This window comes from Cololabis saira, chromosome 20 (genome assembly GCF_033807715.1).
Source record: "Cololabis saira isolate AMF1-May2022 chromosome 20, fColSai1.1, whole genome shotgun sequence".
NCBI classification, from domain to species: Eukaryota; Metazoa; Chordata; class Actinopteri; order Beloniformes; family Belonidae; genus Cololabis; species Cololabis saira.
Window position 1 is genome coordinate 19,344,150 of NC_084606.1, and position 19,813 is coordinate 19,363,962.

At 40.5% G+C, this 19,813-nt stretch overlaps 1 protein-coding gene and 1 long non-coding RNA gene across 2 annotated transcripts; both read right to left on the reverse strand.

Moving 5' to 3' along the window:
* Positions 1-311: 311 nt before the first annotated feature.
* Positions 312-1,931, reverse strand: LOC133420788 (uncharacterized). Its single transcript, XR_009770631.1, has 4 exons — positions 1,806-1,931; positions 1,499-1,558; positions 1,347-1,409; positions 312-792 (listed from the first exon to the last, which is right to left on the reverse strand). It is a non-coding gene; the product is annotated as an uncharacterized LOC133420788 (long non-coding RNA).
* A 2,214-nt stretch (positions 1,932-4,145) lies between these two features.
* LOC133420476 (B-cell receptor CD22-like) lies at positions 4,146-10,873 on the reverse strand. The gene is made up of 8 exons (XM_061710169.1): positions 10,343-10,873; positions 9,661-9,722; positions 9,287-9,322; positions 8,903-9,091; positions 8,026-8,301; positions 6,218-6,484; positions 5,833-6,108; positions 4,146-4,450 (listed from the first exon to the last, which is right to left on the reverse strand). Exons 2-8 carry the CDS (start codon positions 9,698-9,700, stop codon positions 4,146-4,148), a joined length of 1,389 nt encoding a protein of 462 aa, XP_061566153.1. The 5' UTR covers positions 9,701-9,722; positions 10,343-10,873.
* Positions 10,874-19,813: the final 8,940 nt, after the last annotated feature.

Here is a 19,813-nt window from a genome sequence, read left to right on the forward strand (position 1 = left end):
GCTTCATCCTGAGTCCTGTTTCTGAATGAACAGGCCCCCAAAATACTGTGCAGACTTTTTTGATGAACTGCTGTCTATGATCTGTGTTGATTTTGACCGTGTAATTATTGATGGTGATTTTAACACCTTCTTAGTAACACTCTGGACAACTTTAGGCTGTGTTTTGTGTCAAACAATCAAACACTTTAAAAAAATACGTTTTTTGCAGTAGAAAAAAAGTTTAATTATTCAAATGTACAAACTAAACATAGCACATAGTGTATATATACTACAATATATAATATATGAATTATAAACTACTAGTACTACTATAAAAAATAAACTACATATTCTGAACAGCAGAAGAATACAACAAAGGACATTTCAGTAATCTTACATGTAATGAGATATACAGTAAACTTTCTAAAACTGAAAATTGACAGAAAATCTAACTTTTGAGCCATTTCATGTCTTTGTATTAAAGCTAAGATGATACAGTACATTACAGTTAAATATTGTCATCCACTATCACTTTATAGTTCTGCAGTTAATTTAGGAGAATTCGACAAGGTAGGATCAGTCACAACAGTTTACTTCTATTTTAAACCAACTTCAAGTATTTATTCTGGTTTTACTTCAGAATATAGCATCTCATCAGCTGCAGGAACTGGCTTCACTGTAGAAGAAGACATGATTGAAAACATTTCAGGGTAACATCACAATCAAAGGTGGAAATTTGTTTCAACAGTTGTAGCTGCAGAATTTACTGACCTCTGTCTTTCTTGTGGACCCGAGCATATAGTTGACTGTCATCTGAAACAAAACACACACGTGTATGTATAGAGGCAGGGCTGTTTCTCACTCGTCATTCAGAGCAGCGGTTGTGTGTGTGTGTGTGTGTGTGTGTGTGTGCGTGTGCATGTGCCCATGTGCCCATATTTTTTGTTGCTAATACTTTGCCAAGTATGTTTACTGGAAGGAGTAAATAAACATCTCTGAGCTGCAGTGGTGGATTCATGTTTCCTCCTTGGAGTCAACGTGTCAGACAGATCTCTGTATTCCCTTCTCAGTGGCTACTTGGGTTGTGTTAGTCACACAACGGTTCACAGAACCTTTCCAAGTGGTGGTCAATGGAAACGCTTGATGGACATTTCTTGGCATAATAGATCCAACCAAATGTTGGAAAAGTCACTCTCAGTTATGGTCTTAAATAAAAGCGGTACGAACATGCTGATTTGATCACAGAAGTAAAACCTGAATATTTCAGTTCAGACCCAAACACTAACATTCACAGTTTGCACCTATGAAGTTGTGAAAGTGTCAGGTTGCACAAAATCTTTTAGTTTTGTTGTTGTTATGGATCTTACCTGTGGATGGTCTCAACTTCAAATCAGAGTAAATCGATTTCTCCTCTGATTCCTTTTTCTTCCCTGTCAGAAAGATCAGATAAAAGTACTTTGTTTAGATAAAAGCATCATAACTATTTTATAACATTAGTATGTGGTTTTTGGCTTCTCACCCTTCTTAGTCTTGATGTTTTTAAAGTCAATTGAAGAATATGTGATGTCTTTGGATTCATCTGAAACCCAGTTAGATTTTATTGTTAGACTTCAGAGACAGTCATTCATTTATATCTGGACCACTATTCTCCCAGCTCAGCCTTCTTAACATTTTTAATTTGGATATTTTTTTCAGATTTGAGGTTATTTTAATCATTTTATAAACACAGAGAATAAGCAGTCGATTATGCCTTTCAATCAGGTAAACAGAGATAAAAATATCTAGAGTGAAGAAAGTGTTAGAAAACAGCCTGGTTCCAGTCTGACCGTGGAGAGGAGAACCGTATTGATCGTGTTGACCTTCATTCACGTCTGTAGCAGAACTCTGATTTGTGCGCTGAGACCTGGTGGATCCAAAACATTTGATAAAATAATTTCCTTAAACACACAAGATGTAATTCTGTAAACTGGAAGAGGAAGCTTTGTACCGACCTGATGAAGCTCATATCTGGAAATGTTGAAATTACATGTGTTTAGTGCAAAATGTTCTAATACTCCAACTAAGTGAATATCAGGAAATGGAATAACTGCATAATTTTTGATTAATTAGAGTGAAATAGATTTAATGTCAAAACAATAAAAGTTCTCACCTTTTGACTTCTTGTAGAGACACAACAGCAGCAGAAGAAAACTCAGTAAAATGACAGGAACCAGCAACCAAACCAGAAAAAGAAATGAAGAACTCTCTGGTCTGGACACCGCTGTAAAAAAAGAAGAAAAAAGAAAAGGTTTTTTATAATCGCTCTGTACCTCCAAACCAAGAACAACTGAACGTTTACTCACATTTTACTGCCATCCAACTCTGTGGTGAAACGTTTCCTGAATGTTCACACTTGTAGAAACCTTCGTGTGACTGTGACACTGCAGAGATATTCAGCTCCCCTCTGCCATCATTCGGGATAAGTTTGTCATTGTGATAGAAAAACACACTGGAAAGTAGATTTTGTCCTCTCAGTCTGCAGCTCAAACTAACAGAAGCTCCTTCAGTCACAGGATGGACGGGGTTCACCAGGATGATACCATAAATACCTGGAAAATATGAACATTCAACTTCTGATTAGGATTTGTTTTACATCATACTTTAAATGATATTTTATATAATACAAAGTTTGTTTATATTTAGCAGTTTTTTTAAACCAGAAATAAGGAAAAATAATTGTTTTACTTTTTAAAACATTAACATTTCTACAGATCTCAAATTTAAAAAGGAAGATTACCTTTACTTTAAAAGTAAGGTACCTTACTTGAAAATGTTGTACTTTGCTATCAGTGAACCTCCAAACAGCCTTAAACATTTGATACTGATGATAAATTTGTCATAAAGTCTCAATGATGAAAAACTGTGATGAGACTCACTCTGTCCAGTGATGTTGACTGCGTTGCTGAATGCTGATCCAGACTCACACCAGAACACTGTATTTCTGTGCTGCAGTCTATTAATGATACATGTTGATCCAGTCATTGTCCCCCAGTAGGAACAGGTAGACGTGTAGTCGTTAAGAGTCAACCCTCTCACTCTCCACTCAGTCGAGTTTCCCTCACAGGTCAGTGAGACAGAGTCAGAGCTGAAGTGTTGAACTCTGTCAGGACTTACTGTGAGAGACGCTGAAGGATGAGGATCTGAAAAACAAACCATCATGAAGGATCAGACCTCATGGTGATGTATCGTTTATACATCTGTAACATTGCAGGACCTTAAACATCCAGAACCAGTAAAAGACAGTTTGTAGTCTTTCAAACAGCAGCAGAAAACATCAGTGTTGACAGAGAGGGAAAACAATAAACAGGTCTAGAAACTGACCTGCAGACCAGACCATCTTAGTCTGACTGTAATTAGTGTAGATCACTGGGTCTCCTCGTCCAGCTCTACATGCATATCCTGCTGTGTGTGTCTGTCCATCAATGATGTAGGAGTCCTGTGCAGTCCCGCTGGTGCTACCAGGTAGCAGCTCATAGATGTAGGACAGATTTGGTAGTTGAGCTTTATACCAGTAGAAGCTCCATCCTGCAGACGGATGTTTGACCTCACAGCTCAAAGTCACTGAGACTCCAGGACTCAGCCATGATGGAGACACAGAGAGGACAGGTTTGGATGCTGTTGGAGACATTTGGTTTTTGTTGAAGATAGTTTATATGAAACTTGTGTCTTCAAAGATAACATCATTCTGTCTCTGTGAAAATCTGTTCTCATTATACCACAACTGGTGGAATAAGATGTCACTCACTTTTTGATATTGTCAAACTGAAGGAATCACTCCAATCTGTTGAAAGATGTTTACTTTTCATTCTGCCTTTACACTTGTAGGTTCCAGTGTTTGATGAAGAAACTGAATGAATAGTGAATTCATTTAGATTTGGTGGTTTGTTTGAGCTGCTGGTTTTCCATTCATACTCCCACTCAGTGTCTCCTCCGTGGATTTCACATCGGAGTGTGATCTTCTCTCCTCTGTATATCTGAGGCCAGTTGGGGTGCAGAGTCACAGCTGCTCTGTTTGGAGCTGTAAACGTTCAAGACACCATCAAACAAGAAAATATAAATCAACATTACTTGAAGTATTAATTTAAAAAAAAAAATTTACAAATATGATCATTATTTTTCAGGTTAAACTATTTCAAGTAAACCTCTTTAAACTCAACACCTGTATCGATGTTGACTGGATCACTGAAGTTTGTGTAGTAAACTGGTTCTCCTCTTCCTCCTCTGCACCAGTAGATTCCTCCCTGTGAGACACTGATTTGTCCATCTGACTGGGAAACAGCATCTGGTGAAGTCAGGGGTTCAGAGGATTCCTCATCTCTGTACCAGTAGTATCTCCAACCAGATGATGACGGGTTCACTGAGCAGCTCAGAGTCACTCTGCCTCCAACTGGGATGAGTCTGACGTCGGCTCTCAGTTGGGTCTTTGGTTCATCTGTCATGGAGATGAGAATAAAGACGATCGAGTCATTTAATTTGTATCATCGATAATAGGATAAAAATACGTAATTCACTCATAAAACTCAGCGGGTAACAAATATGTTATGTTTATCCATCAATCATTTCAGAAATACAGAATTTATTTCTGTTTTCATCATGAGAGATTAAAGACTGCAGCTCCTGAAGATGTTAAAGTTTACTTAATTCAGAAGTTTAGGACCTCTTAATATTTATTTTAGGTTCTTAAAACATAAAAGATAAAATAACATTTCTAATGACAGATTAATGACCCATTGTTAAGCAATGTTTATTACAAGTAAATTTAAAGTTTTCTTGTAGTTTATGCCAAACTAAAGTAGTTTTAAATGTATGTCACAAGAGTAAAATTGATTAACACTTATTAATAAGCAGTTAGTTCTGTCAGACGTAAAATATGTTTGCAACATTTCATTATGACCCTATACAGTAGCCTAGTGATTCAGGAAACATGTCCCCTTAATTGGAGACATTGGAAACATGTCCCCTTTTCTCTTCTCTTCTCCTTCTTCCCTCTCTTTCTCTACCTCATAGATTCCTAGGGGGTTCGTCGTTGCCCGGGCGCTGCGGCGGATTCCCTACCAGCTTCCCCACAACGCATCGACTGATCCATAGATCATCATCATCGCCATTGTCATCGCCATTATCATCACCATCGTCATCATCTTCGTATCAATAAATCATTTAAACGTATCCTGTTGATGGCGTGGTCCTTGCTAGTGAATTATAGGTTTGGTTGAATCAATATATTTGTATCAAAACTCTGCGGATGCAAATTTTACTTTACAAGTTGTGTTGACATATTAGTGCAGATATTTCCCACTGACTAATCACAATGAGCTTAATTTGATGTTACTGTGTTTGGTGATTCACAACAAATTCAAGTTTTATTTACTCAGTAAAATGATTTTTCCACATTGAGTTCGAGTTTCTTTCTCCGTTGCCTCATGTGCCGCACAGTTAGAACTACATGACAGAAAACTTGGAAGTAAACAAATAACAAACCAAAGACGCTTGAAGACAAATGTTATTTCAGTCATAAATGGTATGAGACATCGGGTCACAGCTATGCTTAAATGTAAAATAAGCAAGCGCTGACTTGTGATGTTTAAGAACCAAAACTAGCTGTGTTGGTTGAGGAAAATGTTTTTAGGTTCACTGCTTTATAACATGGATACACTGTCTGTGATTGTGACACTGAGGTGGGGTTTTTTCTGATCAACTGATATGTTGAAATCTGATACAAAATAGTACTTCTAGCATTGAAAACAGAGTCCAGTGTTTCTGATTAGATGAACAAATAGGACACCAGTCCGGTGACATGTATTAAACATGACTTACCTGATAGTGACAATCTGAAGGCTTCACTCGTCTCTGTTGAAGAATACGGGTCGTCTTTGCGTCTGGTCTTACATGTGTAGTCTCCACTGCTGGACTCAGAAGCAGTGAAACTCCACGTTTTCTCATATTTCCATTGTGTATGTGAACCAGATCTTCTCCATTTATACTCCCACTCAGTGGTTTCACCTCCCTGAACCTCACATGTCAGAGTGATCGTCTCACCTCTGAATATCTGAGGCCAGTTGGGTTGTTGCATCACAACAACCTTGTTTGTAACTGTTTCCACCAGATATAAAAACACATGAAATCAGGGAACAAATTTAATATTTTTTACTTTTTGTGAAGCATTTATATATATATATAAAAAAAAACTTAAATAACTTACAGGTTATCTCACAGGTGACTTCATCACTTGTTTCAGTGTAGAAGTTTTGTTCTCCACTTGATCCTCTGCACCTGTAGATGCCTCCTTGTGAGACTCTGATAACTCCATTTACATCATTTGTTCTGACTTGAACTTCATTTGTTTTTGAGGTTCGTCTGAACCAGTCGTATTTCCATCCAGCAGAGTTCTCCACAGAGCAGCTCAGACTCACACTTCCTCCTACTGGTGTGGTTTTTGATATTTGTACCAGTCTGGCTTTGGGTTTATCTGCAGAGGAAAGTTTGAAGATAAACAATTAACTCCAAAATAAATAAATAACATTAACGTATTAAATGAAAATACACCAGATTATATAGCTGAAAACTCACAAAGTAAGATTTCATCTAACTTTGTGAGTTTTCATAATAAACTTGTTCATGCTGATAAAACTGAAAACTTACCTAAAACAGTTAGAGACAATATTAATGTCCTTTGTTACATGATGCATGATGGGGGGGGATCTCATATTAGCTTGTTTCAATTAACTTTAATGCCAATAATTATTAAATAAATCCATGCTGTGTAATATTTCCCTTGTGTATTCATCAACAATATGGAAACAGCCAGGAAGATGAATTGGTGCCATATTTGGCAGACACTTGATAACAGGGATCAGTTGTAAGAGCTTGAAGTTAGGTGGAAGGTTAAGTGTACTTAAATCAACTAAGCATAATCCTTTGAAAGTAATTTGAATGGGACTGCATCACTCTGTTTTATGAGAACATTTTCCACCTACGTTGTTTCATTCATTCATTGAACTCCGCTTGATAACAATAAAGTGTTAGACTTCTGTATTCCCTCAAACACTTTAGCGAAAGAAGCAGAAAAATGTTTTACACTACAGGTCACTGTCCAGAACCAGGTTCACATCCAGCAGAATGCAGATTTATTCACTGGAACAAAGTGAAAGCAGTTCTTTTGGAAGATTGAGGAGAGTGGCAATATCTATGGGACACAGCATTTTCTGTTGGATTTTGTTTTTTTTTGTTTTTTTTTCCTTCTTTGTATCCTCGTAGAACTCCACTGTGCTGGAATGTCAGTGGTCTGATATCCCCAAGAGCTGCAGAAGTGGGCTCATCTTTGTTCATTTTGGATGCATATCACAAGAAATCAAAGTAAAGTGTAACACTTTTCTGTATTTGTGATTAGACTGTTTTTCAGCTGAATATTTCAGTTGTAAAATTTGCATAAAGGAAGTGACGATAGGTTTCACTGCATGTGACTTTGCAAACTATTTTGTTTACAGTAACAATGCCAATGTGAGCCTTCTTTTTAAATTTAACGGAAGCTTTAAAAATGGGAATTTTCCGAGTGAGTGAGTGAGTGAGTGAGTGAGTGAGTGAGTGAGTGAGTGAGTGAGTGAGTGAGTGAGTGAGTGAGTGAGTGAGTGAGTGAGTGAGTGAGTGAGTGAGTGAGTGAGTGAGTGAGTGAGTGAGTGAGTGAGTGAGTGAGACTGTGTTGTTCTGCACTGGAAAGTGCAAACCTAATAAAAGTATTGGGATTCAGCTGCTTCTTACCTGTGATCATTTCCACATGGTACTCGTGATTCACAAGAAATTCAAATGTATTCATTAGATCCAACTTTAATTTCTGAATGGAGATAAATAAGTTGTACTTTCTGCCAAATTTGCTGTCACCTGCTATCAGCTGTAACTTTTTATCTGACTGAAAAAAAAACATGCATGGTGGGATTTAACCCCAACTATACAGGGACATTACATCTTTACACAATTTATACGTTGCACCAAACATTCACAAATATGACTTACCTGATAGCAACAATCTGAAGGCTTCACCCGTCTCTGTTGAAGAATACAGGTCGTCTCTGCGTCTGGTCTTACATGTGTAGTCTCCACTGCTGGACTCAGAAGCAGTGAAAGTCCACGTTTTCTCATATTTCCATGGTGTATCTGAACCAGATCTTCTCCATTCATACCTCCACTCAGTGGTTTCACCTCCCTGAACCTCACATGTCAGAGTGATCGTCTCACCTCTGAATATCTGAGGCCAGTTGGGTTGTTGCATCACAACAACCTTGTTTGTAACTGTTTCCACATAAAGAAACAAGAAATCAAGAAAGTAAAGTTATATTTTCACTTTTTGTGAAAATATAAATATTTAAACAAAATTAATGAACGTACATGTTATCTCACAGATAACTTCATCACTTTCTTTAGTTAAGAAGATTGGTTTTCCTCTGTATCCTCTGCACCTGTAGATGCCTCCTTGGGAGACTCTGATAATTCCATTTGCATTATTTGTTCTGTCTATAAACTCATATGTGTTTGAGGTTCGTCTGAACAAGTCGTATTTCCATCCAGCAGAGTTCTCCACAGAGCAGCTCAGACTCACATTTCCTCCTACTGGTGTGGTTTTTGAGACTTGAACCAGTCTGGCTTTGGGTTTATCTGCAGATAAAATAATTAACCCCAAAATAGATAAATCAACATTAACGTATAAAATGAAAATGAACCAGATGTATAGCTGAAAACTCACAAAGTAAGATTTCCTCTAACTTTGTGAGTTTTCATAATGAATTTATTCATGCTGATAAAACTGAGGACTTACCTGATACGGTTAAAGAGACAATATTACTGTCCTTTGTTACATTTGAGGATCTACGTCGACCACGGCACTGATATTCACCAGTATCAGAAGTATGCAGAGGATATAATGTGTAGGATTGGTGTGTATCGTAAGGAACAAAATCCCGACCATCCCTGATGAATGTGTATTCCCAGTCATCGTTTCTTCCTTCCTTCATGTCACATATGAAGGTAAAAGTCTCTCCAACAAAATAAGTCGACCAACTGGGTTCAATAGTCAGAACAGCATCTAGAACAACACAAACATATAATCTGTAACGTACAACACTTTTATAAAGTCTGATCATCTCTCTGTGTTCAGGTTCGTGCACTGAAACCATCTGGTAGATATAAAACCAAAGAAAGTGACAAAGGATGTGTCTGACAGTGATGCAGCAGGTTGAGATTAATCCAACAATAAAGAATAAACTGTAAAAAGCATCACCTTGAGCTCGTCCGGTGTAGAGGAGAGAACACAGCACTGCAGTGAAGGTGGGAATTACAGAGATGAATACACTTATATAACTCTCAAAATCAATATAAGATTGCAGCTGCTACTGTTTGATGTACAACATAAGAAAGTAAGATGTACAACTGCTGGTTAATAGCTAATATAAAACCATAAACAGTCGTCTAGAATCTGAATGAAGTTTCTACCAAATCCAGTCTAGAAGACAACTACTGCAATGTTGATTAAAACCAAGAGTTTCCTTTTTCCAGCTCTCAACACGTCTACAAATGAGTCTTACACTACTCTCTGTTTACATGTTTCCTCTGTTTGTATGATCTAAGCAGAAAACATCATCATGACATACTCACAGAATAACTCAGAGAACAAAGTGTGTCCCATCTTCTTCATCAGATCTCAGTCACCACTAATTCTTTGTGGAAAGAGAAAACAGTTAAACAGAAACAAATAAAAAGAAAAATGGTTACAAACCAATGCTGCATCATGTGTCCTGTAAATACTGAACGTGACATTTCTTGTAACTTCTATTTCTGTCTTTGCTTACCTTAGAGGATTGGGTTTTTTCTCTCTAATAACACACAATGAATCCTTGCTTTTAAATACAACAATGGGGATGAACAACTTTCATATAAGCAGTGAAAACTGCATTTTCCTATTATTGTCAAGATTTCTCCTGGTTTTGTTTTTTTATTCTTCTTTTTAAATCACAATTACATTTTTGAGTTCACCAAATACATTTATATATACAGTAAGACAAAGCTAATCTAAGTAAATACAAAATTAAGATGATAATTTAATTTATGAAGGGAAAAGAAGTTATCGGAAATAACCTGACCAAAGTCCAGACTTGAATCTGATTGAAACGCTGTAGCACGACCTTACACTGGCTGTTAGTTCACAAAAAGACTCCAATATGGCTGAATTAACCCTTACACACTGTTGATCATTGGGGTGCTAGAAATGTCTTCACACTGACACTGTTCAGTCCTCCTGATGTTAGAGGGTGCCTTGAAACAGACAAGAGATCTGCACCTTGTGACTCCTTGCACACAAAAGCGATGGCACCTTCCCCTCACCACAGGTTGAGCAGCACTGGTAGGGGGACTGCACTTCCCCTACATCACACAAGAGGCCCACAAAGGGGACAGAAGAGACAAAGGTGTGGATTCAATGAAAAAGAAGATCTTAGCGTTGAAGGAGATGGATATCGTGACTGCCAGTACCGCTGAAAATAGTCAGCAGAGGAAGAAGGCAGCTGGATTATCATTCAAACGATTGTTCAGAGGCAAATATGCAGGAAGGGTTTCCATTACACTTTTGTGATTAACCGGATTGTCGACACATCTGAAAAACCACCTTGTAAAATCATAAAAAGCTTTTTCTCACTTTTGGCATTTCTTGCGAAACAGAGGCGTTTCCGTCACAGGTTTTTCTTTGCGATATTTGACTTTTGAGAAAATTTAGAGGTAATGGAAACACGATTAAGGGTTAAAACAAATCTGCAACAAAAAGTGGGCCAAAATTCCTCAACACTCATTGATAGTGAATGGAAATGCTTGATTGCAGTCATTGCTTCCAAGGGGAGCACAGCCAGTTTAGGTGTAGGGGTCTATTGCTTTTTTTCAGAGGGCGCAGTTGGTTTGGATGCTTTTTTTCCCTTAATAAATGATGTAATCATTTAAAAAAAAAAAAAAACTACAGTACATCTTGCATTTGGTCATGTTATCGTCTGATATTAAAATCTGTTTCATGATCTGAAACATGAAAGTCGCAAAAAAAATTTAAAACACACATATAATCATTAAATTTGAATAAGTGGCATGAAGAGAGAAAAAATTTTAATCTAGAATTAATAAGCTGTTAATCGTCTTCGTCACTGTACTCACTGATATCAATGCTGCATGGTTACTGTCGTTAATCCACGACCTCCACCAACAGAAAACTTGCTCTTTATCAAGATTATATCACAAAACTGAACTTCAATACCATAAAGTATCTCATCACCTCGAGACAGGAACAATGTATGTGTCTGTAAGTTCTGGTGAAACTCTTCTTTTTACGTGTGATCATGACTTCAACCACAGGAAGTGAAGGAGGACGAGCTAAATAGAAATAGAGCGGTGAAGTGAGAGTGGGAGGAACCACTTCCGACAACTCTCCTCTTGTTTCTGATACTTTATTCAGGGGTCCTTAATGATCACTGTCCAGCATGTTGTAGAACAGGGGTCTTCAGTTACGGTCCTGGAGGTCCGGTGTCCTGCATGCTATCCATGTGTCCCAGCTCTAACACATCTAATTGTGCTTGGCTTGTGTTTGGCTTTCGGGCCATTTTGCCTGCATTGCCACTGGCAACATATGACATGTCTGTTACTTTGGAAGTTTACTTTGTATGCAAATAGACTAAACGTAGATAATGAAACACATCCCTTTTTTTTCCACCACAAAAGCATTATCAAATACATTTAGAATGTATAAATATATGTATGTATATATATATATATATATATATATATATATATATATATATATATATATATATATATATATATATATATAAACATGCAGGACCCCCTGTCCTGCATGTTTTAAATGTTTCCCTGCTTCAGCACAGTGATGTTATTGGCTGTTTCATCAACAGTGTTGTACAGACCTTAATGACAACTGGTGAAAACTGTTAATCAGAGTCACGTATGATGATGCAGGGCCATTTCTAAAACATGCAGGACAGTTGATCTTGGTGACCAGGGTCGGTGACCAATAATCTATAACATGCAGGACAGTGCCCCAAGGACCAAGATTGGGAAACCCTGCTGTACAAAATATTTAAGACAAATGACTCCATGGTCCCTCATGATGCAGCTGATCTTGGTATGGTTCGGTCTTCCTGCATCCCAGATCACTTCCAAGGTACCAGTAATCCTCAGTCAACGATTCATTGAGCGCCAGTAAAACAAGAAAATAAATGAGTAAATAAGAAAAACGATTTAACATAGTTGAAAAAAAAAAAAAGCTTTCTTCATGCCTTCCAATGTACTTGTCAATCTCAAATAAATATGCAAAGAAAAGTTGTACGAATGATTTTGTAATCATTGATTGATTTTAAAAACCTGACAACATCTTTTAGTTAGTGGATGAAGTCTAAACTGTCAATTAATGGAGACGTACCCCTCAATGTTTCAAGATCCTGACGTCACCTCTGATGAACCCAGCTGACCCGTGTACCGCTGCATGATTATACTAAAGTAAAAAATAAATGTTTGATTCTCTATGAAGAAAAACATTTGTGGATAGACATTTTTGATGCAACATTAACAAAGGTAGAAATATATCTTCTCATGCTTGCAACTTCACCACAATGTTTGTGTTTTTTCTTCTTTCTTCACTTCCTGTGGATGAACTCATGACCACAATGAAAAAACAGAATTTAATCATAATGTGCAGAAAAGTATTACTTCCACACTGAAATAAAGAAATGCTTTACATCACTCAAGATCAGCGTTTTGATCTGAACTTTAGTTTTCTCATGTTTGATAAACTGTAAATAAAATACACCCCCATCCATGCTGAAGCTGTTTGTTTTAGTGCAGTAAACCTGCAGTAACCACGGCAACCACATTCATCTCAGAGGTGAGAAAAGTAGAGGTCTAAAACTCATCAGCACCATGTCCCGAAACCTGACCACACACACAAGCACGCACGCACGCACGCACGCACGCACGCACGCACGCACGCACGCACGCACGCACGCACGCACGCACGCTATGAAGTTCCATGCGAGTCATAATGCGTGCGCACCTGTCGACTGAGCGTGTCACTCGCGCGTGCTTTGACGCCTGTGCAGCAAAGCCACGGGTAACATGTAATGTAGTTTCCCCATTGATTTATAACGGTCACGCGTGTACGCGCACGTTCATGCGTAATGACTGCTGCACACGCGTGATCACAGTACGCGTAGTGACTACGTGTAACATTTACACGTTTTTTGCGAATGCACGCATGGACGCACGCATGAAGATGATAGAACATTTTTGTTACACGTGCGTGCGTGCGTGCGTGCGTGCATTGTTACGTACGCAGACTACATCACGCGTAACAAGAAGCTGCGTACTACACTAACAGCGTGTGCATGTCTGTCTGTCACTGTTAGAAGATTTCTTTTACGCGATCACACACACGTGCGTTCGCATTCTCTGACTGTTCGCAACCGGAAGTAAATTTCCTCGGTGCGCAACAGACGCATCACTTAAACGTGTCGTGTAGTTTCTCTGTGTTCCATTTTCATCTAGTATATGGTGCTATCGAGTCAATAATAGGCACAACTGTCCTTAAATGAATAAAGAAGGAAAGTAAGACAGCTTCCTTTGTTGGACCAGAGAAGCTTAGGTAGCGTGCAGTAGCACATGGCTACTTAATATGCAGAATGACATCATTCTGCATTCTGCACTGCTGGAAGTAGGGGTGCTGGGGGTGCGGCAGCACCCCCTCCTCTTGGTACCGCACCCCCTCCCCCAGCTCCCGCCCCCCTCCAGACAGGAGGGAGGGATGATGAAAAAATAAAATAAAATTAAAGCTGCAAGCAGCGATGAACGGGCCCTCGCACTCACGGCCACCGCCCCCCCATAAGCATATCAGAAAAGACACCACCCACGACTTCCTATGTCAAACCATTCAAAGGTTATGGCAGAAAAAAGGGACAACCAATCAGAAGAAGGGGCGGGGCTAATTCAGGCCAATGAAGGTCAAGGACTCCATACAGAATCTGATGACACCACCCACGACTCTCTATGTTAAACCATTCCAAAGTTATATCAGAAAATCGGGACAACCAATCAGAAGAAGGGGCGGGGCTAATTAAGGCCAACGAAGCTTAAGAACTCATTACAGAGTCCCATGACACCACGCACGACTTCCTATGTCAAACCATTAAAAAGTTATAGCAGAAAAAAGGGACAACCAATCAGAAGAAGGGGCGGGGCTAATTAAGGCCAACGAAGCTTAAGGACTCATTACAGAGTCCCATGACACCACCCACAACTCTCTATGTCAAACCATTCAAAAGTTATGGCAGAGAAAAGTATTCTAGGGGGCGCTGTTGAGCCGTTAGGCCACGCCCATTAATGCAAACCATGAAATATCAAATGTATCGCCAAGTCTGGCTTGCATGCAAAATTTGGTGACTTTTGGAGAACTATCAAATATGGACCAATTACATGAAGGGGGGGCGCGCCTTTTAGCGTCTAGCATCGCCACGGTAACACTCTTGAAAGAGAAAAGTAATGCGTGTAGTCGCAGGATGTAGACGCACATTTTGATGTATAACACACCTGGGTGCACGTTATGGTTCGGGCTGAATTAACTGCCGAAGGAATGGCATAAATTTCGCCAAAATGACACAATTTATTCAAAATGGCCGACATCCTGTTCGGTTTCGGCCATGGCTCCAAGAGACTTTTCTTTAAGTTGTGCCATGATACAGGTGTGTAGCGATTTTCGTGCATGTACGTCAAACCGTATTGTGGGGCTTGAGGCACAAAGTTTTCCGGGGGGCGCTGTTGAGCCATTTTGCCACGGCCATTAATGCAAACCATTAAATATCAAATTTATCACCAGGTCTGGCTTGCATGCCAAATTTGGTGCCTTTTGGAGAACTATCAAATATGGACCAATCAGATGAAGGGGGGGTGCGCTTGTTGGCGTCTAGCGGCGCCACGGTAACACTTTTGAAAGAGAAAAGTAATGCGTGTGGTCGCAGGAGGGAGACGCACATTTTGATGTATAACACACCTGGGTGCACGTTACGGTTCGGGCTGAATTAACTGCCGAAGGAATGGCATAAATTGCGCCAAAGTGACACGATTAATTCAAAATGGCCGACTTCCTGTTCGGTTTCGGGCATGACGCCAAGAGACTTTTCTTTCAGTTGCGCCATGATACAGGTGTGTACCGATTTCCGTGCATGTACGTCAAACCGTATCGTGGGGCTTGAGGCACAAAGTTTTCAAGGGGGCGCTGTTGAGCCATTTTGCCACGCCCATTAATGCAAACCATGAAATATCAAATTTTTCGCCAGGCCTGACTTGGGTGCAAAATTTGGTGACTTTTTGGGCATGTTAAGGGGGGCAAAAAGGCCATCACTTTGTCAGAAGAAAAAAAAAAATAATAATAATAATAATTAAAGCTGCAAGCAGCGATGAACGGGCCCTCGCACTCACGGCCACCGCCCCCATAAGCATATCAGAAATGACACCACCCACGACTTCCTATGTCAAACCATTCAAAAGATATAGCAGAAAAAAGGGACAACCAATCAGAAGAAGGGGCGGGGCTAATTCAGGCCAATGAAGGTCAAGGACTCCATACAGAATCTGATGACACCACCCACGACTCTCTATGTCAAACCATTCAAAAGTTATAGCAGAAAATCGGGTGATTGGTCCTATCAAATATGGACCAATCAGATGAAGGGGACGATCGCTTTTTCGCATCTAGCCTCGCCACGGTAACACTTTTGAAAGAGAAAAGTAATGTGCTTCGTCGCAGGACAGAGACGCACATTTTGATTAAAAAAAACACAAAAATTGATTACAAAATTTTCAGCCAGGCTCGAACTCCCAACCTCTGGCATCAAAGACCGATATGCTCTGGCTGAGCTACGTCTCAGCCATTCCTTTTGCTTTGACTTACTGGCTTAGGAGAGACCAACATAACAAAAAAATGTCTGGAACTTTTTTTCCTAATTTTTTAAATATTTGTAAGGTATAAATATTAGTAAAACACTACTATTTTATTTATTACTCTTTCTGTAACCATTCTATCGAGGTTCTAACCGGGCTGAGCACGGGACTATTTCTGACGTCACCACATTACAACAGCTGATCGGTCGGGGGGCGGGGCCGTCATCACCCTACTCGCCACTGATTGGTCAGGGGGCGGGGCCGTCATCACCCTACTCGCCACTGATTGGTCGGGGGGCGGGGCCGGCAGACGTTTGAATCAGGAAGCGGGAGTCAAACCATTAAAAAGTTATAGCAGGAAAAAGGGACAACCAATCAGAAGAAGGGGCGGGGCTAATTAAGGCCAACGAAGCTTGGGAACTCATTACAGAGTCCCATGACACCACCCACGACTTCCTATGTCAAACCATTCCAAAGTTATAGCAGAAAATCGGGACAACCAATCAGAAGAAGGGGCGGGGCTAATTAAGGCCAACGAAGCTTAAGAACTCATTACAGAGTCCCATGACACCACCCACGACTTCCTATGTCAAACCATTCCAATGTTATAGCAGAAAATCGGGACAACCAATCAGAAGAAGGGGCGGGGCTAATTAAGGCCAACGAAGCTTAAGGACTCATTACAGAGTCCCATGACACCACCCACAACTTCCTATGTCAAACCATTCAAAAGTTATGGCAGATAAAAGTATTCTAGGGGGCGCTGTTGAGCCGTTAGGCCACGCCCATTAATGCAAACCATGAAATATCAAATTTATCGCCAAGTCTGTCTTGCATGCAAAATTTGGTGACTTTTGGAGAACTATCAAATATGGACCAATCAGATTTCAAAATGGCCGACTTCCTGTTCGGTTTCGGCCATGGCTCCAAGAGACTTTTCTTTAAGTTGTGCCACAATACAGGTGTGTAGCGATTTTCGTGCATGTACGTCAAACCGTATTGTGGGGCTTGAGGCACAAAGTTTTCCGGGGGGCGCTGTTGAGCCATTTTGCCACGCCCATTAATGCAAACCATGAAATATCAAATTTATCGCCAGGCCTGGCTTGCATGCCAAATTTGGTGCCTTTTGGGGAACTATCAAATATGGACAAATCAGATGAAGGGGGGGTGCGCTTGTTGGCGTCTAGCGTCGCCACGGTAACACTTTTGAAAGAGAAAAGTAATGCGTGTAGTCGCAGGATGGAGACGCACATTTTGATGTATAACACATCTGGGTGCACGTTACGGTTCGGGCCGTATTAATTCTCGAAGGAATGGCATATATTGCTCCAAAATTACGCGATTAATTCAGAATGTTCAAAATGGCCGACATCCTGTTCGGCTTCGGCCATGGCGCCAAGAGACTTTTCTTTAAGTTGCGACATGATACAGGTGTGTACCGATTTTCGTTCATGTACGTCAAACCGTATTATGGGGCTTGAGGCGCAAAGTTTTTTCGGTCTGAACCAATCAGATGAAGGGTGGGCGCGCTTTTTGGCGTCTAGCGTCGCCACGGTAACGCTTTTGAAAGAGAAAAGTAATGCGTGGTGTCGGAGGATGGAGACGCACAATTTGATGTATAACACACCTGGGTGCACGTTACGGTTCGGGCCGTATTAACTGCCGAAGGAAGGGCATAAATTGCGCCAAAATTACACAATTAATTCAAAATGGCCGACTTCCTGTTCGGTTTCGGGCATGACGCCAAGAGACTTTTCTTTAAGTTGCCACATGATACAGGTGTGTACCGATTTTCGTGCATGTACGTCAAACCGTATCGTGGGGCTTGAGGCACAAAGTTTTCAAGGGGGCGCTGTTGAGCCATTTTGCCACGCCCATTAATGCAAACCATTAAATATCAAATTTTTCGCCAGGCCTGACTTGCATGCAAAATTTGGTGACTTTTTGGGCACGTTTAGGGGGGCAAAAAGGCCTTCCTTTTGTCAGAAAAATAATAATAATAATTAAAGCTGCAAGCAGCGATGAACGGGCCCTCGCACTCACGGCCACCGCCCCCATAAGCATATCAGAAATGACACCACCCACGACTTCCTATGTCAAACCATTCAAAAGTTATAGCAGAAAAAAGGGACAACCAATCAGAAGAAGGGGCTGGGCTAATTCAGGCCAATGAAGGTCAAGGACTCCATATAGAATCTGATGACACCACCCACGACTCTCTATGTCAAACCATTCAAAAGTTATGGCAGAGAAAAGTTTTCTAGGGGGCGCTGTTGAGCCGTTAGGCCACGCCCATTAATGCAAACCATGAACTATCACATTTTTCACCAGGCCTGACTTGCATGTAAAATTTGGTGACTTTTGGGGAACTATCAAATATGGACCAAACAGATGAAGGGTGGGCGCGCTTTTTTGCGTCTAGCGTCGCCACGGTAACACTTTTGAAAGAGAAAAGTAATGCGCGTGGTCGCAAGATGAAGACACACATTTTGAGGTATAACACACCTGGGTGCACGTTACGGTTCGGGCCGTATTAATTGCCGAAGGAATAGCATAAATTGCGCCAAAATTACACAATTAATTCAAAATGGCCGACTTCCTGTTCGGTTTCGGTTCATGGCTCCAAGAGACTTTTCTTTAAGTTGCGACATGATACAGGTGTGTACCGCTTTTCATGCATGTACGTCAAACCGTATTGTGGGGCTTGAGGCACAAAGTTTTCCGGGGGGCGCTGTTGAGCCATTTTGCCACGCCCATTAATGCAAACCAATTAAATATCAAATTTATCACCAGGCCTGGCTTGCATGCAAAATTTGGTGACTTTTGGGGAACTATCAAATATGGACCAATCAGATGAAGGAGGGCGCGCTTTTTGCCGTCTAGCATCGCCACGGTAACACTTTTGAAAGAGAAAAGTAATGCGCGTCGTCGCAGCATGGAGACGCACATTTTAATGTATAACACACCTGGGTGCACGTTACGGTTCGGGCCGTATTCATTCTCGAAGGAATGGCTCATATTGCTCCAAAATTACGCGATTAATTCAGAATGTTCAAAATGGCCGACTTCCTGTTCGGTTTCGGCCATGGCGCCAAGAGACTTTTCTTTAAGTTGTGACATGATACAGGTGTGTACCGATTTTCGTCCATGTACGTCAAACCGTATTATGGGGCTTGAGGCGCAAAGTTTTTTCGGTCTGAACCAATCAGATGAAGGGTGGGCACGCTTTTTGGCGTCTAGTGTCGCCACGGTAACGCTTTTGAAAGAGAAAAGTAATGCGTGTTGTCGCAGGATGGAGACGCACATTTTGATGTATAACACACTTGGGTGCACGTTACGGTTCGGGCCGTATTAATTGCCGAAGGAATGGCATAAATTGCGCCAAAATTACACAATTAATTCAAAATGGCTGACTTCCTGTTCAGTTTCGGTCATGGCGCCAAGAGACTTTTCTTTAAGTTGCGACATGATACAGGTGTGTACCGATTTTCGTGCATGTACGTCAAACCGTATTGTGGGGCTTGAGCCACAAAGTTTTCCGGGGGGCGCTGTTGAGCCAGTTTGCCACGCCCATTCATACAAACCATGAAATATCAAATTTATCGCCAGGCCTGCCTTGCATGCAAAATTTGGTGACTTTTGGGGAACTATAAAAATATGGACCAATCAGATGAAGGGGGGCGCGGTTTTTGGCGTCTAGCGTCGCCACGGTAACACTTTTGAAAGAGAAAAGTAATGCGGGTAGTCGCAGGATGGAGACGCACATTTTGATGTATAACACATCTGGGTTCACGATACGGTTCGGGCCGTATTAATTCTCGAAGGAATG

Excerpts from the sequence above, each read along its gene's own strand:
- LOC133420476 (XM_061710169.1), bottom strand. The coding sequence starts at position 9,700 with ATGAAGAAGATGGGACACACTTTGTTCTCTGAGTTATTCT. Across the intron at positions 9,092-9,286 it reads CTACACCGGACGAGCTCAAG|ATGCTGTTCTGACTATTGAA; the intron begins GTGATGCTTTTT and ends GTGTTGTTCTAG. Across the intron at positions 6,109-6,217 it reads AGTCACCTGTGAGATAACCT|TTACAAACAAGGTTGTTGTG; the intron begins GTAAGTTATTTA and ends TGGTGGAAACAG.